Consider the following 25816-nt stretch of genomic DNA (forward strand, 5'->3'; position numbering starts at 1 on the left):
TGCTGAAAGTGGCCTTCAGTCTCTTCAAGCCTATGGCTATACTACCTATTAAAAGAGAAAATGAACAGATAAACTCAAATCTTCAACAGTATATAAGCAGCATAATAAAAGACGAAGTAAATTTTTATATTTGAATTGCTTAAAGTGCATACAGTTTTTTAATGGAGAAATATCACAAATCTTACCTAAGCAAGTATATAACTCAAGAGCTCGGTTTTCAGGAGAAATGAAGGTCGGTCTGTTGAAGTCTAGCTTAGCTTGAATCCGCTTCGTCTTACTCAATCCTAGAGATGAGTTTTGTAACTAAAACGGTTTTCGACTAAATAAAAGAGTATCATATTTTACTATTATAGGTTTATTTGTATTGTAGGATCTTCTTTTTTCTGCTGTTTATACGTCATCCAATCTGGTAAAGATTGCTGTAAATAAACAAAGGTCAGACAGCAATCGCTCTGAAAGGGAAGAAAAACATCTAAAGGTACTAATAACTTTTGCGCGTGGCTCCACTCCCGTGGGATCGTTGAAAATTCCAGAAAAAGAAATAAAATCTGCGCTTAATTTGATACAAATCGGTCCAGGGGTTTAGCTGTGGCAGCTGAACAGACAGATAGACTTTCGCATTTATAATATAAGTAAGATATAGTAAGCGATTAATAAAGGATAAAGGATATGCCAGTTGTTTCTCTTCCCACGAATATTGTTAAATTAAATCAAAGGTAAATATTATAAACTTGGGCTTTTCCTTGTTTTAATTTGGTTCCCTTGCGAGATAAAGAGTAATTTCTACCCCGTAAAGAACAAACACGTAATATGTTACACGTCTTTAAAATAATAAAGGTTACTAAGGTTTTACAGAGCAGAATTCATAATTAAATGAGGAATGCCGTAATGTTTAATGGCGGAGCGAGGAATGTTCGTGAAGGTAACTCGGCAATTCACACTGAGCTTTAAGTTATGTCCCCCACTACACACTGATGACACTTCATATTATAGCCCCTGTTACGCAGAGGTACAGTACTTAATAGGTTTTTGGACAGCTTTGGTACAAAGCTTCAAGTTCATTCACCGGTCAGGTAAATGATAAGTCCTAGTTTGTCTTAGTATACTTTATACATACATACATCTTATAGTCACATCTATATTCCTTTCAGGGGAGACAGAGCTAATAGTCACGAAACAACTGAAAGGCCATGTTCATTGATTGAGATTCAAATAGTGACAGGTTGCTAGCCCATCGCCTATTAGAATCCCAAATTTTCAAGTCTCTTAGTCGCCTATTACAACATCCATTGAGTGGTTCTATTCTGAAGTGCCGTAAACCACACGGCTCATACTTTATGAACCAAAATTTATGTTGCATGCCTATAAATAGGCGGGAAGTAGAGTAGAATCACAAATACATAATGATTGATTGATGTATTACTCGTTTTCTGATTGAACTGAGTGTTCATTGTATGTTCCAGTAAACTCGTACTATACGAGTCGAACATCAACAACTTCATTACCTTATAAAGAGTAGTCTCGTCTAGCTGATCTCTTGGTCATACACCTCCCCCAATTAGCAACTTAACCGGTTAACCTTGTGGGATACCATGTGGTTCCCGGCACCAATACAAAAAAAGAATAGGACCACTCCATCTCTTTCCCATGGATGTCGTAAAAGGCGACTAAGGGATAGGCTTACAAACTTGGGATTCTTTTTTGGGCGATGGGCTGGCAACCTGTCACTATTTGAATCTCAATTCTATCATTAAGCCAAATAGCTAAACGTGGCCATTTTTCAAGACTGTTGGCTCTGTCTACCCCCCAAGGGATATAGACGTGACCATATGACTACTGACTAGTAATATCTACGTCTTTGTTAGAAATACACATTTGAATGGCGTTTGTTCGAATGCTTCTAAACAATCAAATCTGACTGTTATCTGCCAACCACTACAGTACACTTGCACACAAGAGAATCCGGTTGAGTCCGGCGGCCGTCCGATCGTCCGGCGCCGGACAGCCGGCTCGTGTCACCGCACAGACGCGGTCAAAATCATTGCCCTTTATTTCGTCTCTCCATCCTAAACACGTTACAGTCCACAATAAATTATTAATTTCGAAACTGAATCGATGCTTAATTTAGGAGCTTTCAAGAAAGGGTTGTCAGTCAGCTTTTATCAGCGACGAGCCTTGAAACAATAACTATTTTCGTCCGGAGACTGACCATAATTGATAAAGACGTTTTGATAAGTAACAAGAGATATCTATACCATGTAGTTGCTTGGAGATAAGGTATTTATGAAAGTATTTAAATCGTAGATATTTAAGAAAATAATTGTAGTTATAGTATTGCATTAAGTTGTAATTGATAGATAGATAAAACTCTTTATTGCACCATAAGAGTAAAACATACAAAACAACAACAGATAGTTAATGTGACCCGCACGTTTTGCAAATGGTAAACGAGAAGACAAGGCTAACCCGAAGATAAGATAACACACCATCGTTCATAAACGTATCAAAATGAAATCTTTAAACACCTGCCATTTGGAATGAGACGCCTATATCCGGCTGAAAAAGGAAATTTCCCCTCTACTTAAAACGATATCTTCGGTCGGTATGCGATAAAAGTTAAAAATTTAAATTACTTTTATATTTACATACTTCACTCGCTCTCTCATTTTTGCGTGTTCCCAGTTTCAATCTCTGCCACTATGTCGGAGCCGGGATCCGGTAACAGCTTCACTTCTACATAGTATTTTTTAAAAAAGCCGCCTTCAGCCTTTGTATGTTATTCTCCTTATTATTTAACTAATGTTTTTCCAAATGTTAAAAAAAATGTGTTATTTTAATTAGAAGATCCTCGTAAAATATACATACATATGTATATCTAGGCACGTCTATACCCCTTACGAGCTAGACAGAGCCAACTGTCTTAAAGAGACTGATTGACCACGGTCAGCTTTTTGGCTTGACGATAGAATTGAGAGTGATTAAATCCATAGGAAAGAGAAGGAGTGATCTCATTATTTTTTTGTTTTTAATTGGTGTCGGGATCCACACGGCAGATACTACAGATTTGTTTTAAATTAGGTCGGCTGTCTTTTTCATATAGAAACATATATAAAACCAATGCAAAAGAATATATCTTTTTGACCAGTCCCGTGCAAGCGGTATTGGTTTATGATGGAAGTAATCCGACCCCTCATGCATATTACATCAGCCAGGATACAAATATGTCACCTCCTCCCTGCCCTCGGTGTTCTGTGCCATATTAAATCGATTGAAGCTGCCACACAATAGGCTTTGTGGGAGATAAAAAGCCGTGGCTAAAGAACGTTTATGATAAAGGGAAATTTTATCTTGTTTATAGAGTTTCTTTTTTTTTATAAATACTTTTTGTTTGTAAGAAATGATCCCGATCTTTTTCATTACAGCCCATCTTTAATAATAAAACTAAGACAGATAAAACTCCTTATTGCACCATTAGAGTAAAACATAATATAAAACAGACTGAGATGGTACAAAGGCGGATTTATCGCTAATGCAATCTCGTCCAGTCAACCTTTGGGTGGAAGGAAACCAAACAGTACTTAGTTAGATATTTTTATTGGAAATTAAAAACTATTAATATTTGGCTCTTTTGACATTTTTGGAAATTAATTCGATTCTACTGAGGGAAAGGCTTATAAACTTGGGATTCCTCTTGTAGGCGATGTTCAACGGTTTAATTTCTAAAAGTTTGAAAACTTAAAATACCTAATACCTAATTATAAATAATTATTAAGATTTGTTTCGGGTACAACTACTGAAAATAACTAGAAACGCCATCTAGTGTCAACAAATGAATACATTTCGTGTCGTTGGTCTTACTACTAGATATCACACTGTGTTGTTTTATTGGTTATATTAGTTTGACTATTCAATAATAGATGGCGTATAAGAAATTTGCAAGTTTTAATATTTTTGCAATTCCTGTAAAAAAAAATCAATTTGAAACTTATTATATAAGAAAGCAAACTAAAATTCACCCGTTTCCAGTTTCGTTCATAATCTTGTTCTATCAAGAATCGTAACTGTTACGTCATTGTCAGAAAGACAGAAACGTCGTTGTCAGACGACCTACGTTCGTTCCAATTGCATTACATTTACTTCACATTCATTCATTCCATCATTCAATGCAATCCCCAATCCAGTCCAGTCCGTCGGTCTGTCCCTTTCTGTCAAACTGTCAAGTCGTCCGTCAATCGTTGTACTTTACGTTGCCTGTTTGTGTTCGTCAATTATTTTTAATTAATTTAAATATTTAGCTACATAACTACTTTCGGACATTCCTTAGTTATTCCCATTTAAATTAGCTCTATAAATTTGTATAAATAACGAACATTCAGTGTGTTTTGTGCTATAAATACAAGTGCTCATTGTCTGTGAAGGGGGTTGATGAAAAGCGGTAAATAGTATTAAAGTGTTTGTGAACCGTTCGTATTTTTCAACAGTGTATTGTGTACCTAGTGTGGTTGAAAAATAAATAAGTGCATCTTTTTTATATTGTGGATTGCATATTGAACTACCAGGAGAGTGAGCCGGCTGATATTGGTTGGTGTAAGAAGTTGTTTATCGTCGATGGATTTCTAACAGAGGTACAGATGAGTAATGTTAAGAATGTTTTAAGTAATCGTACGTTTAATTTAGCGCATGTTGTGGATTTCTGAGCTGGCTGTGATCGTGTTACGCCTGTTAGAATATCGTTTTCATCCCCGCGCTGTGATCTACAGTTATTTAGAGGCACCAGCCGGGGTCAAGAGCCCCGGCGGCCTATCAGAACAAGCCGAGCGTGCTCTGTTATCAGTTTACTGATGCTCCCTGTACTTAATAAGATAAAACTTGCTTATTTTTCCTATTTTTTTAGCTACCTACCTGCTTTTATTGACTTAATGTTTCCTGTTTATGATGTCTAAAGTAGGTAATAGTTAACTTATTTGCTCACTAATCAATTATATTTTTTGCAATCAAGTATAATTGGACAACTGTGTCATTTTCATTATTGTAATTAGTCAGCAAAACTTGTAAGTACTTAAGTAATCTGGTTTTCCTATTCAGCATAATGTGACAATGGGACCTAATAATTCCACTCTATTTATTTATGTGCTGAAAATGACTGTATCAAATTGCCTGTCCTTTTTTTAAAGATAGGCTGCAGATACACAAATTGATTTGAATTTTCAGCAGTTTTTAAAAGACATTTATCTGCTGTAAATCACCTGTCTGCCTTTGAGCATGATTTGTTGTTATAACTTATCCAATTATATAGCTATCCTAGCTAGAACTTCAGCCCCCAGCAAGCTACTTGAGCAGAGGATCAGTCCATTGTTCATATACCATTGAACTTTGTGTGAATCAAACTTTCCTATAGGAAATAATCTAGCTAATCAGAATGAATGTAAGTATGAAATGCCCAGTTAGATCTCACTTGCATGCTAGATCTTTATTTGTAATCTGATAGAGTCTATTTATTTTTTTAGTAATTTTAGTATCAAAAGAGAACTTTTTACTTGCTAGGTATCTAATAATTATTTACAGAGTTCTTAATGATTCTTTTAAATTTGATCAAAATTTTAAGTATGATATAAATATGTAGCCTATCAGTCTTTTCAATACCAAAAGATACAATAATTATTATTCATTGAAGTTTGAAACATCCCATAAGAATTGATAAAATTGTTGAATCTGAATACTGTTGGTCTACCCCACAAAAAATATAGACATAATTATACATGTATGTATGATCACAAGAAAATATCACTATTCGTCTTTTCAAAGAAACAAATAAAATTTGAAGTCAAATTGAAAATTTTTGGGTACATATATGTTTTTTGATTACATACAGGATTCCAAAAATTATGTAGTAAAATGAACTGAACAGAATTGACTTTAAGTAGGATTTTGAAATAAAAATACCAAGTTTGTAAATCAATTCAATTATTGTTTATTTGCATTCTTTTTTGTTAAGTTGCATTGTTTTTGTCACTAATAAGGGAAAATGTATTATTTGTTATGATTGAACAATGTTTGTCGGTCCAATAAGTAATGTTATTACTCATATAACCTGTGGACTGGATGTAGGTACATACCAATCAACTTTTCCTTATTGTGGACAGAAACATTAATGTATAAGTAGATCAATGTGCGCAGCAATGGCTTAACTGTGTTTATCTCTGCTTTCCACGTCAGTGTGCTTGCCCGCGGCCCGCAAGATGATGGTGGAGACGATGCTCGAGTCCGCCCAGGACTTTGGTGAGTACCTGATGAAGTATCGTTACATTCCCAATGTTATACTATCAATTTGAAAGCAAGGCCCAGCACTTTTGAATAGGACAACTTTGTGTCTTTTCCTTGTTTGTCGTAAAAGGTGACTAAGGCAATAACCTTTATCTAGTGCAAGCTCCATGATAGTCTTGTTTAAAAAGAAGAAATAAAGTGTGTGCCAGCCGCTTCTCAGACGGCGTATTTTGTAAACATAATGAAAATACTTGGAATTCTTGTAGGTGAAGGACTAGCACTCTTCAATCAAAACTGTCACTCTATGAATCTCAATTCCATTCCATTATTTAATAAGCCATCATGTTAAATAAAGTCTTAAAGTCTTTCTGAGAATTGGCTTTATTTACTCTGTAAGGGATAAAGTGTATGTTGTGTAAATTAATTGTGTTGGAAAGCTCAAAGAGATGTTTTGCAACAATTATCAATTTGTATACGCAGGCATGTCGAACGGTGCCTTGCCACAATGGAAGCGGGAGCTGCTACAGCGTCGAGCGGCGCGCAGCCGGCCCGCGCCGCCGCCCGCGCAGCCGCCGCCGCCGCCCGGCGACCCCGACGACGAGGAGCTGCGCTACGGGCCCGGCATCGTCAAGCGGCTCAAGTCGCGCTACCTCAGCCTCGCGCTGCGCGACGCGCCTCGCCGCCGGCCCTCCGTGCTGCGCCGCGCCGCCTCGCTCGAGCACCTGCTGGACGAGCGGCCGCCGCCCGCGCCGCGCCCGCCCGCGCGCGCCCCGCGCCCCGCCTCCGTCGCCATGCCGCCCGCCACCGGTGGCTTCTCTTTCCGCCGCGAGTCCGTCAAGCGAGCTCGATCCGTCGACGCCCTGAGCCGCCTCGAGGCCCGCGAGGAGCCACAACCGCCCTCCCCGTCTCCGCCGCCTCCCGTCGCGGCTCCCCCGCCCTTCGTGGCTCCTCCGCCACCTGCGGCCCCTCCGCCGCCGGCCCCGCGTCCACCGGTCCCTCGTTCCGCTCGTCCGCCGCGACGGCCGACTCCACTGCTGCGAGAGACAGAACGTCCGCCGCCAGATGTCGTCCGCTCTACGCTCAGGAAGTTCGAGAGCGCTCCGACGCGCAAGCCGGCACCAGCCGCGCGGGTCTCGGCAGTTCTTCGCGGACTAGAAGGCCCTCGCACCTCTACCCCGGAACCTCGCGAGCTGAATGATTGCCGCTCGCCGAGCCCCGTGGCCGCGGACGTATCCGCTATAGACGAGACGGAGGGCGCGGCGTTGTCGGCGGAGGCCCGACCGGTGTCCCGCGCCGCGCTCGAAGGCATCGCCCGCGCCGGCTCCTCGATGCGGTTCTCATTTGAGGCGCCCCGGCGAGGCTCGCACCTTCCTCCGCTGGCCGCCGCCAACCCGGTGCTGGTGGGGCGGGCGCGCCGCGTCGGCGTCATCCGCCCGATGCCGGCGCCGAGCCGAGGCCGTGCGACTTCCACGCCGACGCCGCCGCCGCTCACGGCAGAGATCGAAGACAAAGTTGCAGAATTGTCGCCGAGAATAACGAGCCCGGCGCCCGAGACAGAGTCCGCGCTGCCCGTGCGGTCCGAACGCCGCGAGCCGCCGCCCTCGGCGCTCGTGGAGCCCATCATGCGCTCACCGCCCGGCGACCGTGCCCCAACCCCAACAGAATCCCCGCTACATTCCTCTCGAGAACCGACGCCCGAGATCACTGAGAGAATCACCGAACCGGAGACGAAGCCGATGATGAACGGGCACTCAGATCGCAAAGCTAAAGTGTCGAGCGTGCACTCTCGGCTCGGCGGCGCGGACATCGAGCGGGCGTGGAACGGCAGCAGGGAGCACACTCCGGAGAAGCCGGCGTCCCCGTGGGCGCGGCTGGCGAGCGCGCAGCTCGGCAGCGCGGGCAGCCCGCCGGCGCGGCGCGCGCGTGCGCCGGCGCCGGCCGCCACCTCCGTGGTGTTCAACTTCTCCGACCGCAAGGAGGTGCCCGACTACATCGAGAATGATGGGCTCATTTTGCGGGCGAGCCGGCGGAACAGGATTAAGGTGAGTTTTTCTTAAAGTTTTTTATGTAAAATTTTGTATCAACTACACCGAATTCTCGTTTCCGTGGAAATTTCCAAAAGTCCTCTTTGTGCTCGCCTTCAATTTCCAAGGCTTCGCAGTTATTTTGGGCTATAAGGAAACAAATTAATAAATATTTAAGAGCAATATAACACGGAAAGTTCTTTCTGATAATAGAATTTGTCTATCACCTATCAATACATACATACATTTATCTTTGAAACTTAAATCGACGAGTTCTCAAACGAGCCGTGCTGCAGCATCCACATTCCAATGCATAAAAACAATGGTAACGAAACAAAAGACAGTGGTACGAAGGTAGCCGGCGATGAGATTCGGACACAATGCTGAGAGCGCGTGCCTCGTGCGCCGCGAACCGGCACCATGCCCTGCGCCCGCGCACGGTGAACCGACACGCTTCTTTCACATACACTCTTTGGAAACCATAGATAATATCATCGCCTAAATTAGGTAGTGAACGTGATGTTCAAACTTAAGGGATACTTTTTCATTTGAAACTTGGTAATTTTAAACCTACCATGGTTCATATTGAACCTATTCAAAACCCTGAATTTTAACTGACGTTTGATATGAATGTAATTGAATTGACTCTAAGATTTTGTAGGGAGACGAATCAAGAAAAACCAAACGCGGTAGATACTTGGACAATAAAATATGGTCTCTCGCACACCATGATGCCTTGCCCACCTGTTCTTCTTGCATTCGTCAATGAACTTTATAAAGGATCGATATTTTAAATAAAAATTTGTATTTGTCTACACTATACTAAACTACTTACATCATTTTATAATAACATACATATAAGTTATGCAGTCATTTTGAAAGTAGCAACTACTATTAAACTAGTTTGAAAATATAAATAACTTATTTCAAAACAATTAATATGTAATACACAGAACCGACTTAATTTGTCATTAATTAATTGCAAAGACATTCAAGAGGGGAAAGGTCGTCTGTGATAGTAGACTCGTTTACGTAAACATATTTTATTGATGAGAAAGTTATGCAAAAAGCACGCGCCGCATTAGAGAGCCAACCGATTATGATGATGTATCGAAAACAGCTCTAAAATGCGTTATACAGTGCTGTAGTGAAAGAGAGTGTAAAGGGACTGGTAATGATACATAATCGCCTCCATGTTCTGATCTGCCAGAGGTCGCGGGTTCGAATACCTCGGGCAGTTTTTGTTACGAATGTTATTTCACAGATAAAAAAGAACTTTCTATACATTGTGTTGTCGGAAGCGCGCGCCAAAGCGCGTCTGACATGCCCTTTTTTCTTGTTTAGGAATTTAATAAAGTGTAATTTAACTTAATATTTAGAGACGTGAAAGCGCGTCTATATTTGTGCCACTTTCGCGGCCCATTCGTCCGACAGATCGCCATGAAATTTGGCATAGAATCGCTATCGCTACACCTACCACACTTTCGATCGATAACGAAAGTGCGAGCGGCGCCGGGGGCAGCAACTAACATATATTAATGCTTGTAATGAGAGACACTGGTTTTCCTGTACACGCCGGTCAGTAACACGTAACTGACATTTCAGCTAGGGTTGCCAAAACGCGCTGAACAGATTTTTTTACAGAATTATGCAATGAAGCGAAAATTTTGGTTACTTCTTTCCTCGCGCCAGCACGTCTTTATCGAGATAATACAAAGCAAATGAACCTTACTATTTAATTAACGTATAGTTTTGCATCTCTACTTGAGAGATCTACAAGTACGCTATACCGACCTCTGTCAATTTTATGTAATCATCCCCCTGCCTATCTGAATAGCCTTTAGTAGCTAAAATACTTCTTAAGCGGCAGTTCGACCAAATATATTCAAGGCAGCCTTCTTCATTGTTGTGAAAGAGAAGGAAGATGGGAAAGGGATTTCACGTCTCTATGTTCTTCCCTTTCTCCTTCCCTCTTCGTCTTTTAAGTTAGTCGAATAGACAGAAAAAGGAAGAAGATTAGGCATATTCCTTCTCAACAGTAATCGCTGAAGATCTTTCCCGCCAGTAGATCCGTCAGCCCTATGCACGTCGCATGATTTACCAGCCTTGCCGCGTCCGCTGACATTGCTAGTTAGCATTCCTCGTTCGCGGTCGCAGCGCCCTCGCCGACCGCGCCGAAAACGAGAGTGTTGTTATTCGGCGGGTGACGCGGGTTTCACCACGTGACACCCATGATATCACTACACTTTCACCCGTCAAAGCTCTCGAGTATTTACATATAGTAGTAATAGTTTTATATTGAACATCAATCGATGTTTTGGCGATACAAAACTTGTTGTGCCTATGCGTTTAAACGATCAATAAAAAATTGCCACCTCAATGGGACAAGTGGGATATACTGTGACCATCAAGCCTCGACCTTCCCATCGAAATAAAATTAATGAATCTTAAATAAGGCTTTGGTCTTTCTTGTCTCACGATAAAAAGGCTCTTGAAGAAAATCTAGTATGCTTGGTTCACATGAAATTTGTTTAAATTATGATTCACCATCGAAGTTACGCTTCTTCGCTTTGATGAGCATTTTCAGACTTTGCATAAGTTACACAATCGATGTCACGTCGAGTGTTTCCCCCTCAGCCATCATCGATGGAAAGTCGATGAGAATCGTCCGAGTGTCCGCGATCGATCCGTGAAATGGATGCAAGTCGAGCGTGGCTCAGCAGGCGGCGCCGCGCGGTCAGATGTGAAATTACCTTTAGTTACCATTCCGGCCGGATCCGATCCGCCGCGGAAGAGACCGTTGCGCAATACTACGGCATAATTGTTATTTGGGTAACTGATACACGCGAATTGTTTGACGATGAGCCGTCTCGCCTTTCTTCTCATGAGGACGTGATCGTTGTGTGGTACTGAACGAGGTTTCTCGAATTTCTCGCTTTTTGATTTCGGATGGTCTTGTACCTATAAAATCATCTTTTTGAGAGCTATTTGTTATCTGAAACCTTACTTTCAAGAATGTAGATTAAATCTAATAGATTAAACAAAGTAAAGTTCATCAGAACCGCGTATTTAGGCTATAAAATTCACTCGTACGGAGGACCAAACCTAGTCATACAAAGACTAATTTTATTCCTCTTCTGGGGGCTGCATAGCATTTCACGATTTGTTTTGCTCGTTCCGTCTGGCGGTGGCCCGCATTCCCTCACGTCGAGCTACAAAGAACCAAGAATGGCGCGTCGCGCATTATACCAGCGTTGACATGTACAGTATACGTAGACGACGTGATCTTATGCAGCCTTTGTGCAGACGCGCGTGCGTGTCTGAACACATAGACCAATGTGGCGCCTTTTGGCAGCATTGACGATGAAATGCTTTTGTTCGTTGATCTGTATAGTGATGTGATGATGAATTATTTCCGTTCCAATTTTACTGTGTGTCAAATTCCACAAAAATGAACATACAAACATACATATTGTCACGTCTATATCCCTTGCGGGGTAGACAGAGCCGACGGTCTTGAAAAGACTGAATGGCCACGTTCAGCTATTTGGCTTAATGATGGAATTGAGATTCAAATAGTGACAGGTTCAACAGGACAACTTCTTCCGTGGTCGGAGTTTTTTTTAATCCAGAGATCGTAGGGCCTGTCTTGTTATGATATTGTAGGACTGAGTCATTGTCCAATAAGAAACATTTTTCCTTACTTCTTCAATGCCTGTCACGTTAAAGTCGTGTAGCTAATTATAAGTACCAGGATATTCGGGCATGATTATAAGGTAAGTATAAGCCTTATCTGGCGCGTATTTTCCATCAAGAAGTTGTATTATTTGCTCTAGTGCAATTAAAGGCAAGGTCAATTGATCGATACCGTTATCAATATTGCCATTTGCCAGTGGCGGGAGCTACTTCCTGGATGCCGATTACTGAGATAAATCCACGATATTATGAGATATCAGAGCATGGTCACTTGCCCAACGATGTGACCAAGAACTTGGGACCTTTGTTATGCTTTCAACAAAGTCGAAGGATATTGAAAACAAGGGGTTAAATGAGTATCCAAGTCCACGTTTGAGAGGTAAGGTCATTAAACAAGTTCAATAATTCTTAACAATGTGGTAATAATCCGAGCACTGATCAACGTTCTGCCTCTTTTCTCTATGATATAGAATAATCGTTTGTTCTGAACTGGAATTTATCACAATATCCTAATAATAACCACAGATACCTTTTACATCAATTTCAGAGTAATATTCCTTGGTATCATGTCACGAATCACGATATAGAAGGCAGCAGTCGCGGGTAAAGTGCACGCATCCGCGTCACTAACGGGACGCCATGCTGCTAATTGCCATAGCTACCCGTTACATTTCACTACTCTATGACAAAATGTCTTAGCAACAGCCGATGAAGTGAATGGTGTTTTCGATCTTCGGATTTGGTATCTACTGATTTTTTGGAGATGTGTCTGTCATGGCATCTTCTAAAGTCTCAACCCAGTCATTTTATTTTTCATACAGTATATGGAAAATGTAACTACTATAACTATTGATGCAAAGTGAAATAAATTGAAGACCTATTTTCTGCCAATCAACTAACGGCAAATTGATTCTTGTTGATCAATGCGGCCATGTGACGCATAGCACAAATTGCTGCGATTCTTCGTAAATAATGTCATACGCAAGTTTCGTGGCAGCACGCATCAGGCTGGATGCGCGGAAACGAACGCGGTAATTAGCGATTACGGTAACCACTTTCTATCCGCGACAGAAAGGCGCGTGCGCAGGAGCGGCACCACAATGGCGCCCAAAAAAGATGGCTCTCACCCTGAAGGTATATGGGTACCTATAGGAGGTCTTGCTTACATCTCTTGTTCACATCGACTAGTGTATTCAAGGACGAAGAATAAAAATTGAAGAAGAGAAACGACGTCATGTCATGAGCGTCTTACCATTTGTTATGCGTTATTTGGCTGTATGAAGAAACATCTGATCTTTGTCTTTCTTATACCTGATCAATTACTTAATAAATAAAATGTTTGTGAAAAGTGTAGGTGTATATATGTATTATTGGTTAGTCTGTTAGATTGGTTGAACATACGTTCAGACGCGGTAAAAAGTTGTCGTTTCACGAAGAGAAGATAACGATCTTTTATGTACAATTGAATAATTAGTTAATTACTAGACGCAGCATAATATTTACAATGTATTAAATAATAGACATAGCTGACTCTGAAGTCAATATTGTTGTTTATTAAACTGCCGTTATCAAGGCAAACGTTTGCTTATCAAGTTATCTCGTTTATGTAAAACAGAGACAACATTAACTCAGCCTACAAAGTTTACCGAACCAAACGTCTGGCTCGCTAATGTCAAGGACGACAGGTTTTCGTCCGTGTATATCTAGCCCCGGCAGGACTCCGTGGGACGGTCGCTTGCCAGGTAAAAATATTATCAAAATCTACCAAAACTTTTCAGTAATTTTTACGTTTTTTTTTAGTGTTTTCGGTAACACTAAGATAATTTTGTTCTTGTTTTCCCAAAAGCAATGTCTTCACACTAAATTGGATCACTGCTAGGATTTCAACTTGACCCATTTACCTAAGCGCTTATGTAAATATTACCTTCTTTTCGATTATCATAGTCGGAATAGGATTAAAATTTTGCTTACCTCCGCGGTGAAACGAGACAGCTAGCAACGGAGGTCAGACCAGTGTCAGATGAGCTAGCCAAGAAGCCTAACAAACGCAAACATTATAAGAATATGTCAAGCAGAGTTGGCATGTCAATCAGTGTTCAGGATATTGTTATATTCCATTGATCGATGTAATTACAATCTATTTTAGACATCACTAGACTACATCGTATACTAAAATAAACAAAGTTCTCTCCATTTAAATTACTGTATCGCCAAAATGCTCCACAAACGTGAGAATTATCGACAATGATTATCGGGTACAGCAGACTAACCCACCGACTTCAAGCCACCTTTCCACACGTCTGCCTCACGACGCGATCGATAAACCTGACTACAAAACCGGCCGCACGGGAACACTCGCTTTTGTTTTGCACGCGGCCATTAGGACTAACTCGTTTGATCTGCCAAGTAACCAGATCAGCATTGGCAAATGTATCCCTCATTTTTAAAACAACATATAGATCTTTACGTGTGTTTCGATGCAGCTGTGAAATCTTAGTAGCTTCCATTTCATGTTTTCGTTTATCATCATGATCAGTAAATCCATGATCTTAAAACAAATTCTCGAGACAATTTTGAGTTATCATTTCGTTCCTTAACATTTCCGTGTGTAAATATGTCCGTTGTGTACTTTTTGTCATAGGAGTATTTTCACTCCACCCTGTCATCATTCCACAAGGTCTTAACAGACGCTGCCGGTCCACAAATATATTAAAAATAGATAAAAAAGTAAAGTAATATCTTAATATATTGGAAAGAGAGGTTTCACAAACCGGTTGCTAGTCACGACGCTCGTCAGTCAGATCTAACATGTAGTTATTATTCTATGTGCTCTTTGATCAAATCTGTTGCTGTGAAATACGAAACTTTCCAAAAGGCTCGAGTAACAAATGTATTTACCTTACAGTCATTTGCTTGATAACAATCAGCATTTTTGAAAGGCTTTGGATTATTCATGAACCGTATCAGAGATCATAAATTCATATAATTTTGACCGTCAGTAGGTTTGAGTCACGCACTCTTTATATTTTTGAGAATTTGCGATAATGGAGTAGTGACAGTGGTTCTGGCCGTCGGCGACTCGCGAACCATTAGCGATAGCTTTATCAGATAGCGCCATTCGCAGGCCATGGCCGCGATACCGCGCCTCCTACGCCAGGCTGCTGTTTCAGGCCTGAATGTGAAACGTTCTGTTTCATACAATTCTTCACAAGACTCGGTTTTCAAGAGTGAGTTTTTGACGATGGTGGACTACGTTTACTCGAAATAGAATTATTATGTGAATACTGAAATAGATCTAAAAACAACTACTCAATTTGCATTTGTTTTTTTTTTTAAACGGTAGAGTTCTTTTTAAAAAAGAAAATGATTTAACTTCTGATGAAACAAATTTGTGTGTTAATAACAAAACTGCAAACATGCGATCATCAAAGCATTCAACTGATGACACCACGAAAACAAAATGATTGTTGATAGAAGCAATTCGATATAATGTTGATCGAAGAGTCCGATTGCTCAATTGTAAACATCGTCCGAAACAAAAATGTTTTCAAACCGAGTGGCGTGACATTTGTAAACGACGTGAGCAGAGACGTCGGTAAATCACGAAGGTGAACAGACAGACGGAAATCATATAATGGGCACAAAAACAGTGATGCGGTTATCATCCGTTCCGCTCTGATTGCGTGCGTGTCAGTGCTGCGCCCGCACCGCTCCTGCCTAGCATATTGCTCTGATATGTTACAATCACAGGGAATAACTAATAGCCCGCTCTGTTCTTTATAATCAACGCTAGATTCTATACATTTCTATTGGTTATTCTTGATTACCAGTTTCAAGTTTATGTACAGCGTCCATTAAAAAATAAATTGTCCCTTTGTCAGGAAGCAGTTCTATTACTTCAACTGCTTTACAGATCAGTTACTCTGAACTTATGCTCCAACTTCTTGCATACTAAACATTAAAGTATTCATCGGATTTCTGTTTTTTATTTTGAGTCTTCATGCTATTTAGCAGTACAAACAATTTAGCTGTTGCACCCATTAGTCCGAGCTTGAAGCGTCCGTGACGGCCATGCTAACGTGGTGGCTGCGCAACACTTTCATCGCGTAACATCTGCACCTTCACTGTTATGCAAATGGTAATGGCAGCTCAATGGCTACCGACGATTGCCATTTGCAAGCCGCTGACCCTGAAACTCTACATTTCTGAAATTGTTATGATCTCCAAAACAAAATTTTCAGGTTTTATTACAATTCGAAACTATACTTTTTCAGCCATAGCCTCCGTGGTTGTATATGAATTCTGAAATTTACGGAAGAATTATTGAAGTACTTTATAGCGGCACTCTGTTTGCTGTAGAATAATTATGATTAGTGTTAATCAGTACCCACGCTCATTTCTCTTTATAAAATAGTAGATGCTTCATTAGAGTGCAGGCAGGCAGACAGAAGGTGCTCTGTAACCTATAATATATAATAAAAGTGGAAATTCTATTATTATAAGACCTATAATAATAGAATTTCCACTATTATGCGTCAAATCATTTTAAATTTTCTGTAGTCATGAGTGTTTCGCAATTAATTATAGTTTTCCTTAAAATGTTAATACGAACTCCAGTTAACAGTGCTTGAAAAACATGTTGGTCTGTTCTATGGCATTTGTCCTCGAAAAGCGGCAATTTCACTATCATCTTGATGTTAATAATTATGTCGTGATCTCAAATACATACATACATACATAAAATCACGCCTCTTTCCCGGAGGGGTAGGCAGAGACTACCTCTTTCCACTTGCCACGATCTCTGCATACTTCTTTCGCGTCGTCCACATTCATAACTCTCTTCATACAAGCTCGGCGGTTTCGGGTACTTTTGACCTGACCCTTTACCAGGACGTCCTTAATTTGATCAAGATACGTTCGTCTAGGTCTTCCCACTCCGACCTTTCCCTCCACACTCTCCTTGTATATCTGCTTAGTCAACCTGCTTTCATTCATCCTCTCCACATGACCGAACCATCTTAACATACCCTTTTCTATTCCTGTAACTACATCTTCTTTCACATCACAACATTCCCTTATCACGCTGTTCCTTATCCTGTCACTCAATTTCACACCCATCATACTCCTTAACGCTCTCATTTCCACTGCATTTATTCTGCTTTCATGCTTCTTTTGCCATACCCAACTTTCACTCCCATACATTAATGTCGGGACCAACACGCCCCTGTGCACAGCCAGTCGAGCCTTTTTGGATAGTTTCTGACTGCTCATAAAGGCATGCAAAGCTCCATTCACCATGTTCCCCGCGTTCACTCTCCTTTCAATATCACTATCATACTTGCCATCTGATGTAAACTTTGATCCTAGATATACAAACTCTTTCACTTGCTCCACTTTTTCTCCTCCAATCAAAATATTACATGCTGTCATTTCTTTCTCCATTTCAAAAACCAGTGTTTTAGTTTTACTTACGTTCACTTTCATTCCTTTCTCTTTTAAAGCTTCATGCATACAGTTTACCATCTCCTGTAACTCCTCCGCTGATGACGCCAGTATAACCTGATCGTCGGCATAGAGCAGACATTTGACGAGTAACTCATTCATCCTTAATCCACTTTTAGACTCTTTCAAATCTGTCAAACAGCTATCCATAAATAGGTTGAACAGCCACGGTGACGCAACACATCCTTGCCTAACGCCTTTCTCAATCTTAAACCACTCAGTGTGCGCTCCGTTTATCCTGACACAAGCACTCGAATCCTCATATAAGGATTTCAGTGCTCGTATTAAGAGACTGCTCACCCCATGCATAGAAAGTGCTGACCACAATTCATTCCTCTCAACTCTGTCAACGTGATCTCAAAAAATGCAGATTATCCTAAATTACCGGATGGCGTGCGCCCATGTCCCCAAAACCGTGACAAAGCTGTGTAAAACGTTACTTTTTTATTTGTAGGCTTTGCAATAAGTAGAACATGTTACTAAAGCACGATAATGTTAAAGGACACATCTAGCTAATTTCTTTTCTCGTAGGAATTTCGGTAAATCCTCTCTTAGTCTCCCCCCTAGACCACATAAGAAATATACGTGTGAAATTTGAAATCTCTGTGCCCCACGGGTGTGAGTTGTGCTTCGAAATGTCAATTCAATGAAATTTTATTTTATTTGCAGTTAATAGGTTTTTACAATATGATATGATAATAAAACAATATGATACATACAGAGCTTAGGCCATGTCACCAATCAGTCAGGCATCAAGGCATTGAAAATTCATTTTTTATATAGCTAATCAGAGGCCAAACAATATGTCCATTTCGTATAAACTAAAAAATATCAACTTAACATGAAGAAGTTCGAAAAGTCAGTTAACTTCGCTACCGTCACTTGTCAGAATTAGATGTCGACAATCGTGTGTCGGGTGTTGTTGTGATTCAATACGGAGCCGCAATGTAAACATGCGAGTAACGGCACGAGAGGTGCGATTCTCAGCCAATACCACCGCGCTGACTCCGTAACCTAAAACTGTCTCTACGCACTACATATCTCTCGATTTTTCTTGTTGAGATCCTTTACCTTTCACCCAATTTAGGCTTACTTATTATTTACTAGCTGTGCCCTGTGCTGTAGAATAGTTATTTTGGGCATCATTGAAGCCTACAAGGATGAATAATTTACCCCGTTTTTTTTTTCACCTTTTCCATTATTTCTTCGCTCCTAATAGTTGCAGCGTGATGTAATATATATCCTAAAGCCTTCCTCGATAAATGGTCTATTCAAAAAGAATTTTTCAATTCGAAACAAACTCTTCAGCTTTATAATATTAGTATAGATTATTTTAGGTGAAGCCTTGTCGAAGATTTAACTGTTTCTGAAAATGTGTGTTATACCTGCTGTTACATTCAGCGTCAAGTAAATTTTTCCGACTGTCATCTTCAGCTTCAGAATCATCCCGTACATTTATAGTATCGGTGCTGTTGACAACGCCTACTATGCATACATTTTACAGTGAAATTGTATCCCACACCTCGCAAATGACATTCAGATTCACATGGTAATTAGTCGCACGTAATAATTAAACAAAAACTGTAATAAGCTAGCTTCCCTTCCCTTCTATTGTTTTAAGAATATAAGTTTTTTGACTGTTTGCTGTCGGAGAACCGTATCTCTGTATCTCTGTAACTGTTCATTAAGTGTTAGTGACTTTTTGTGAGGCGAGTGATTATAGCCTACCGTATGAGAGACAATAGGTGACCTACTACAGGTTCCAAGTATAAACGGTTCTTGTTTTAGCGATTCATTTGTCAAACATACGTTCATTCGTCATATTGCATTGTAATATATAATTGAGAATTGAACGAATGAATGAATATACTGTCCTAATTTGGTAAGAATTAAATTTCTTTTTCTCGGAAATATAAAAAGAATGTGGTTACATAAGTTCTTGACGTCAATTAAATAGGTTGAACTTTATTTCATATACAATTTGAGAGTACCTACAAAGCAAAAGAAAATTAAATAGTACCTCACCAAAAGTGTATACGCTGTGTGATGCGAAAAGCTAACAAATGAAAAGTATTGCGACAGCAGTCATTGTCCAGGAAGCGAGAACGGAATGCCCTAGTCAGCTTACTTTGTGAACGGCAGACACTGAACTTTGGACGGTAATCGTGGTGATAAATTTGTGGGTCATTGCCTGCTCGGTATTTGTTTATGGCAGCTGATAAGAAGGACGTCATCTCATCACACAACCTCGGTAAGCTGACTATTTCCGCCGATCCCGATGCTCGCCGGTTATCTAATCAGTGCATCAACTTACGCAACGAAAACAAGGGGCGTCTCGTGCGGGGAATCGTAAATGAGCTCCGAAATCTAGTGGTACTTTCTCTTTTGCGTAGAGAGTAGTGCGGCCCTCTTTTGACCTTGTCACGTCAGCTCGGCCATGTTAGATGTCATCGTCTTGCGGTTAACGTACTCAGCTATGTAACCTACATTTTGCTCTAGCTGTATCATTTAAATCAACAAATATTGTAGTGTACCCACAAGTTATCTCGTAACGTAACAACGATATGATTTTAGATAAATAAGTTTTGAAAAAATGGTAGATTAAAACCTACTGAAGGAAATATCTCTTTGGATATCTTTCGGGTATATTTCGTACAATAAAGTATGACTAAATAAAATTTCCTAAAACTCCATCATTATTTGGATACAAGCTATTGCTGCCAGCTTGACTTGCGTGTATAAATTGCGAGTTTCCACTTAATTATGATAAATTGCCAAGTTCATGATCCACCACTGGTGTCAATTAAATAGTCATCAATGTACACCAATTTCGCTAATTTTATCAGTTTTATGTAAAAATGTGTAACGTCATTGATAACATCGACTATACTTAATACGTTGTAGATATGATAATTAGATAGATTTAGATAAAAGCTAATTTTAATATTATAAAGTCCAAAAAAGGTGACCATTTCGTTTGATTGTATCCTTTATGTAAGTCTAATACAACATGTTTTATTTATCAGCTACCGTTTTGAGATGGATTTTATGGTCTTCATTTTACAAACCTTTTCTACGTCTTATAAATATATATGGTCTTGATCTTTGGCTTGATATTCTTATAAGAGTAATGACGGTTATGTTACAATGACAGCTGCGTAGACTTGCTTGTAAGTATAAAGTTTCAGTGGTCAGCAGGCCTAGTGATCAGGTCGTGATAGTTCCCCGCAATCACATGACGCAGGTGCAAGTTAACGATCAAGTTGATCGCCAAATTGCATCGCCTGTACCAGTTATAAATTGTTTGTTTAAATGTTATCGTTTGACAACAATCGTTAAGTAATGCAGTTACGAAATTACCTCGTAATTAGAGATTACATTCGCGATTGGTTTTCGCGTTTCCGTCACCAGTGCACGATCAAACATTGCTTTGTTTTGGGTAAGCGTGAATGCGTTCGGACTCATGACGTTCAAGTTACGTGACACAATCAATGCAGAATTCCGAATGCTACAATGCAGCCAATCACGGGTGCAACGACTTGCTATACATACAAGTATCTGCTATATGACTGTCTGGGAATTAATGAGTAGAAGGGAGCGGGCTTAGGGGACGATTGGAAACCCTTGTCGGTCGCCGCCGGGCGTCTGCACGCATCGTACGCATAGCCATAGCTACATACATACATATGGTCACGTCTATATCCCTTGCGGGGTAGACAGAGCCAATAGTCTTGAAAAGACTGAATGGCCACGTTCAGCTATTTGGCTTAATAATAGAATTGAGATTCAAATAGTGACAGGTTGTTAGCCCATCGCCTAAAAAAGAATCCCAAGTTTGTAAGCCTATCCCTTAGTTGCCTCTTCCCGGCACACCATAGCCATAGCTATGTATTGGATTTTTACTAAGCGCTTTTGACTATTACTATATGGGTCTTTTGTGATGATTAGAATGCAAAATGATTAAGATTTTAATACATGATAGATTATTTTTTCTTATTAGACGGACTTTAAGGACCAAATTTGTTTTTTAATATTGGGGAGACAGATTATTGACGAATATGCATGAATTGTGACATGCAGAGAGTAATGAGTGTGGAGGAAGCAGGAGAGGTCTGTAAGTATTGTAGCAAGTGGAAATCCATACTGTCTGCGTACTCCAATGACAGGCGTGATGGTATGTATGTATGTAGATCCACTGAATGAATGTGTCGTTCTCACAAATTGACATAATGAAACCATGATCCAAAGTGGATTAAATTCCACTGTCTACCGAGAGATGCTCAGTGTAACCCTGTCCTAGATTGTCATGGAGTATCCTGAGCAATCCCGGAATCAGGACAATCACTGGGAGGCTGATGATATCCTAGAGTAGTAGTGTTGTCCTTGCTGGGCAGGGCTCAGATTAGCGCCCTGTTATCGGCACGTGGCCCGCCTCCGCCGCTCACGTGCGCCACACATGTGGCTCGTGTACTAACAATTCTTTATTTATAAACCGTATGTGGTGGTGGAGGTGACGCGCTAGCATTCACTTATTGTTGTCCTCACGCAAATAATTACTAATTCGAATTTGAGATATAAACGTAACAATAATTGCGAGCTCTGTCATTTATAAAAATCATATTCACATAAAATTTTTTGTGATAATAAATATTTTCAATTAAAAATACCTTACAGTCTTTGCCAAAAATTAATATTTTGTGTAAATAAGATACGACATTTATCTACACGTATAACTATCGATCATGTCGCAATCACCTCCATTTTGTATGGATTATGACTAATTCTTGATTTTGTCATAATCCAAATATATATTTCCGTTGCAAAACATGAATAAGGAATTCCTAGTTCAGGTTTTGATATCTGCCTGACAATTCTTCCGTGATGTAGGTTGCTTAACCCATTTGTTTGAATAAGTTATTTTCTTTCGGATCTTTCTTCTTCTTAGTCGTTCCGTTCTTGGCATAGCGTGGTCACAATGAGGCCATTGCTTTCCTCACGATCTCTCTTGGCAGACTGCCTGGCGCAGTCTGATGCAAAATCATAAAAATATGCAGTACAGTAATACTAACCTGACTTCCTATAGCCTGGAGTTCTATGTATAATGGACATGCTTATCAGCGAGTATTGAGCAGTGCTCCCGGTCAGCTCCCAATGATAGCGCGTCGAGCCGTGTCCGCTACTGAACCACGCATGCAATTACATTCACCAATCAAATCGATAGCAACAAGTTATGATTACCTACAGGCGATAACGAACCATTTTGGCTTGCTGTTGCCTGAAATCCCCTAGCAGTTTATGGAATCCTTTCTCTCTTCAGGTTTTGTTACCTTTTTTACTACGCTTTTATTAGCTTGGGTTGTATGTATGTATGTATGTATGTATGTAACGGAATCTTTGACCTTAATTTTCACTGGTTTCTAAACGTCTGATCAACTTGAAACTTTGCACACGTATTAAGCACCGATGACAATGCAATATTTTGATAAGAGTTTCTCATTATCCTTATTAAAACTGCCAGGATTAATAAATTCATTTTTAGATCCTTCGTAGGAGAGTAAGAGAGACAGAGCTAGCAATTTCCATACAAGAAACCGAGAAGTTCTGACGTATAAGGAGTCCAAAAAATATGTAATATATTTCCATATAATGTTACTATTAACCTGAGGCTTTTTTATTTCATCGCATCGATCCATTTAGAATTACCAATAGAAACAAAAGTAGAATTAGTAGAATATTTTAAAACAATAAAAAATATATAAGTAATAAATGAAAATTTAACAATTAAATTTACAATAATACAAGAATAAAGTTACTACCTACAGAACTTTGCGATATTTAATACGTATTTAACATATTAATGCAATTCTTGAATTAACATTAGGTATCTTTTGCCTATTTATAATAGCAACACTGTAATACTCGTTTGGAAAATGAGTGACAGTTTATTTATGTCAAATAAGTTTTGCAGTACAGTAAGTTTTGAATTCGTTTCGAACACCTGTAAACTTTCTTTCTGTTTTTTTTTACCGGTGCCTGTGTATTTACCTATTTGCACTTTGTTTTGTGCTGATAACTTGTCGTTATTTGGAGTTTGGAATCTCCCGTTGAGTCGCGCTTTGTTCTTCCGGATATTCGTGTGATTTTATCATCTGAGATTGGACTCTGACTGTGTTCACTGTGTTGTGCAGATATTTTGAGATAGGACTCCTGTAAAAAGTACCTGATTATTTGAGATAGGACTCCCAAGTTTGTGTTTGTTTTTGTGAAAGACAGATTTTACAACAAAAGTGCCACGATGTCTTCAGATAAACATTGTTGCATTCCTGGTTGTAAAGGCAGTGGAGGTATGTTTGAAATATTTTTGTTCCTGTATCAATCTACCTCTTAATCTTGTGGTTTGATTCCTGGCAAGGCCACAATCGAAAATTATTATGTTTGCTGGATAGTCAAAAATATTATTAACAGTGATTTATCACTATAAAATTCTTTTCAACTGGGTTTAACAATCATCATACATACATATAATCACGTCTATATCCCTTGCGGGGCAGACAGAGCCAACAGTCTAGTAAAGACTGATAGGCCACCTTCAGCTATTTGGCTTTAAGATAGAATTGAGATTCAAATAGTGACAGGTTGCTAGCCCATCGCCTAAAAAAGAATCATGATGATGAGAATATTATGAGATTTAATCCAATCAGCCCACATATAACTTTAAGAAAGTTAGTTGTGAAAACCGCCGGCGATGGGCGCATGTTTGCAAAAGTCTTTTCTAGTAAGATAGTTATACTAGAAGTGTTAACTTCCAAAAAATAATTGTATAAAAAACTAAAAAACTACCCATTTTATTGCTAATCGAACTAAAAAATAGAAAATAAATAATAGTTTAAAAAAAAACTAAAAAACTACGCTTTTATTGCTAATCAAACTAAAAAATAGAAAATAAAAATTAATGACAAAGGAATTCAGTAGTAGCAAGTCGAACAATCAGTTATAGTCAGTTGTAGTAGTAATTACCTCGGATTAAAATTATAACAAAATTAAATTTATTAACAAAACAATTTAAATCGGAGTAAAAAGCGTGGGGTGCATTTTACTTCATTTTCATAACTCTCTTGTCATAAATATATGCTAATAGAATGATTTTAATATTTCCTACATGCACAGGCACCCCACGCTTTTTACTCAGATTTAAATTGTTTTGTTAATAAATTTAATTTTGTTATAATTTTAATCCGAGGTAATTACTACTACAACTGACTATAACTGATTGTTCGACTTGCTACTACTGAATTCCTTTGTCATTAATTTTTATTTTCTATTTTTTAGTTTGATTAGCAATAAAAGCGTAGTTTTTTAGTTTTTTTTAAACTATTATTTTTAATGTAAAGTATTCAGTTCCGGACCTTTTTTTCCTTTCTTGATTGTCATGATGCTAATTAGGCTTTAAAACAAATTCTACCCTAACTTTTTTCTATAACTGAACCTAAACTTCCCCCTCATCTGCGTGTTATTATTGAATTGATAATAATCAAAGATCTGCGACGGAGTTGCAAAGACTTAACGTTTTCCTCTTGTAGGCGATAAAGCAACTAGCAACCTGTCACTATTTTAATCTCAATTCCATCATCAACCCATACCGCTGAACGTTTCAGTATTTTTGAGACTGTTAACTCTGTCTACCCCGCAATGGATATAGAGTTGTCTATATGTATGTATATGAAAAAACTGAGTTTCACATGCTGTTTTGGAGAATCGTACTAACTACACAGCATTCCTCTGTGCAACCAGTCGGGCCCACGGTTTCCGTCCACGTTTTTGTGCGCGCGCGCCGTACAACGTATCGTACGAAACTCGTTTGTCTGGATCGCTTTCCTGCTCCCAAATAGATTCGCCATCACCGATGTTGATATGAAATCGCGATGTGTAGGCGCTGGGACTGGACACCTGTCGCGGTTTCACACGGGTGCTGGAGATCTACTTGAAGAAATCATTCTTACTTTAAAAATATCACTGGAATATTAGAATTTAAACACACACTTCCTCTCCTCCTTTCCATTCCTTAGATACTATGGAGAGATAGGCTAGCAACCTGACATTATTTATATGTCGGTTCATACAGCTGAAAGTGGTGTTTCAGTCTTTTCAAGACTGTTGGCTGTCTTCACAAGGGATATAGACGTGACTATCCATGATCCAAGCTAGATACAGCCCCCTCTTTACATGTCTAGGATGTCGGGAGACGGGAGTCCCTCCGTGTAAATACCTGACTTATCCACTTCTGTAGCTTAGCCAGCCAGCCAGTTTTGGGAGATACTTAATATTTATTT

At 39.6% G+C, this 25816-nt stretch overlaps 1 protein-coding gene across 2 annotated transcripts in view; it reads left to right on the plus strand.

The window, feature by feature from the left end:
* Positions 1 to 4170: 4170 nt before the first annotated feature.
* The window catches only part of LOC106132943 (WAS/WASL-interacting protein family member 3), a 29720-nt gene continuing 8074 nt past the window's right edge, over positions 4171 to 25816 (plus strand). The window contains exons 1-3 of one of the 2 annotated variants that reach the window (XM_060954541.1): positions 4171 to 4625; positions 6217 to 6279; positions 6745 to 8306. In XM_060954541.1, coding sequence (XP_060810524.1) covers positions 6240 to 6279; positions 6745 to 8306 — 1602 coding nt within the window. In that variant the 5' untranslated portion in view covers positions 4171 to 4625; positions 6217 to 6239. The remainder of the gene's footprint in view (positions 4626 to 6216; positions 6280 to 6744; positions 8307 to 25816) is intronic. The other variant, XM_060954542.1, reaches the window with a different exon arrangement.

This window comes from Amyelois transitella, chromosome 4 (genome assembly GCF_032362555.1).
Source record: "Amyelois transitella isolate CPQ chromosome 4, ilAmyTran1.1, whole genome shotgun sequence".
Classification (NCBI taxonomy): domain Eukaryota; kingdom Metazoa; phylum Arthropoda; class Insecta; order Lepidoptera; family Pyralidae; genus Amyelois; species Amyelois transitella.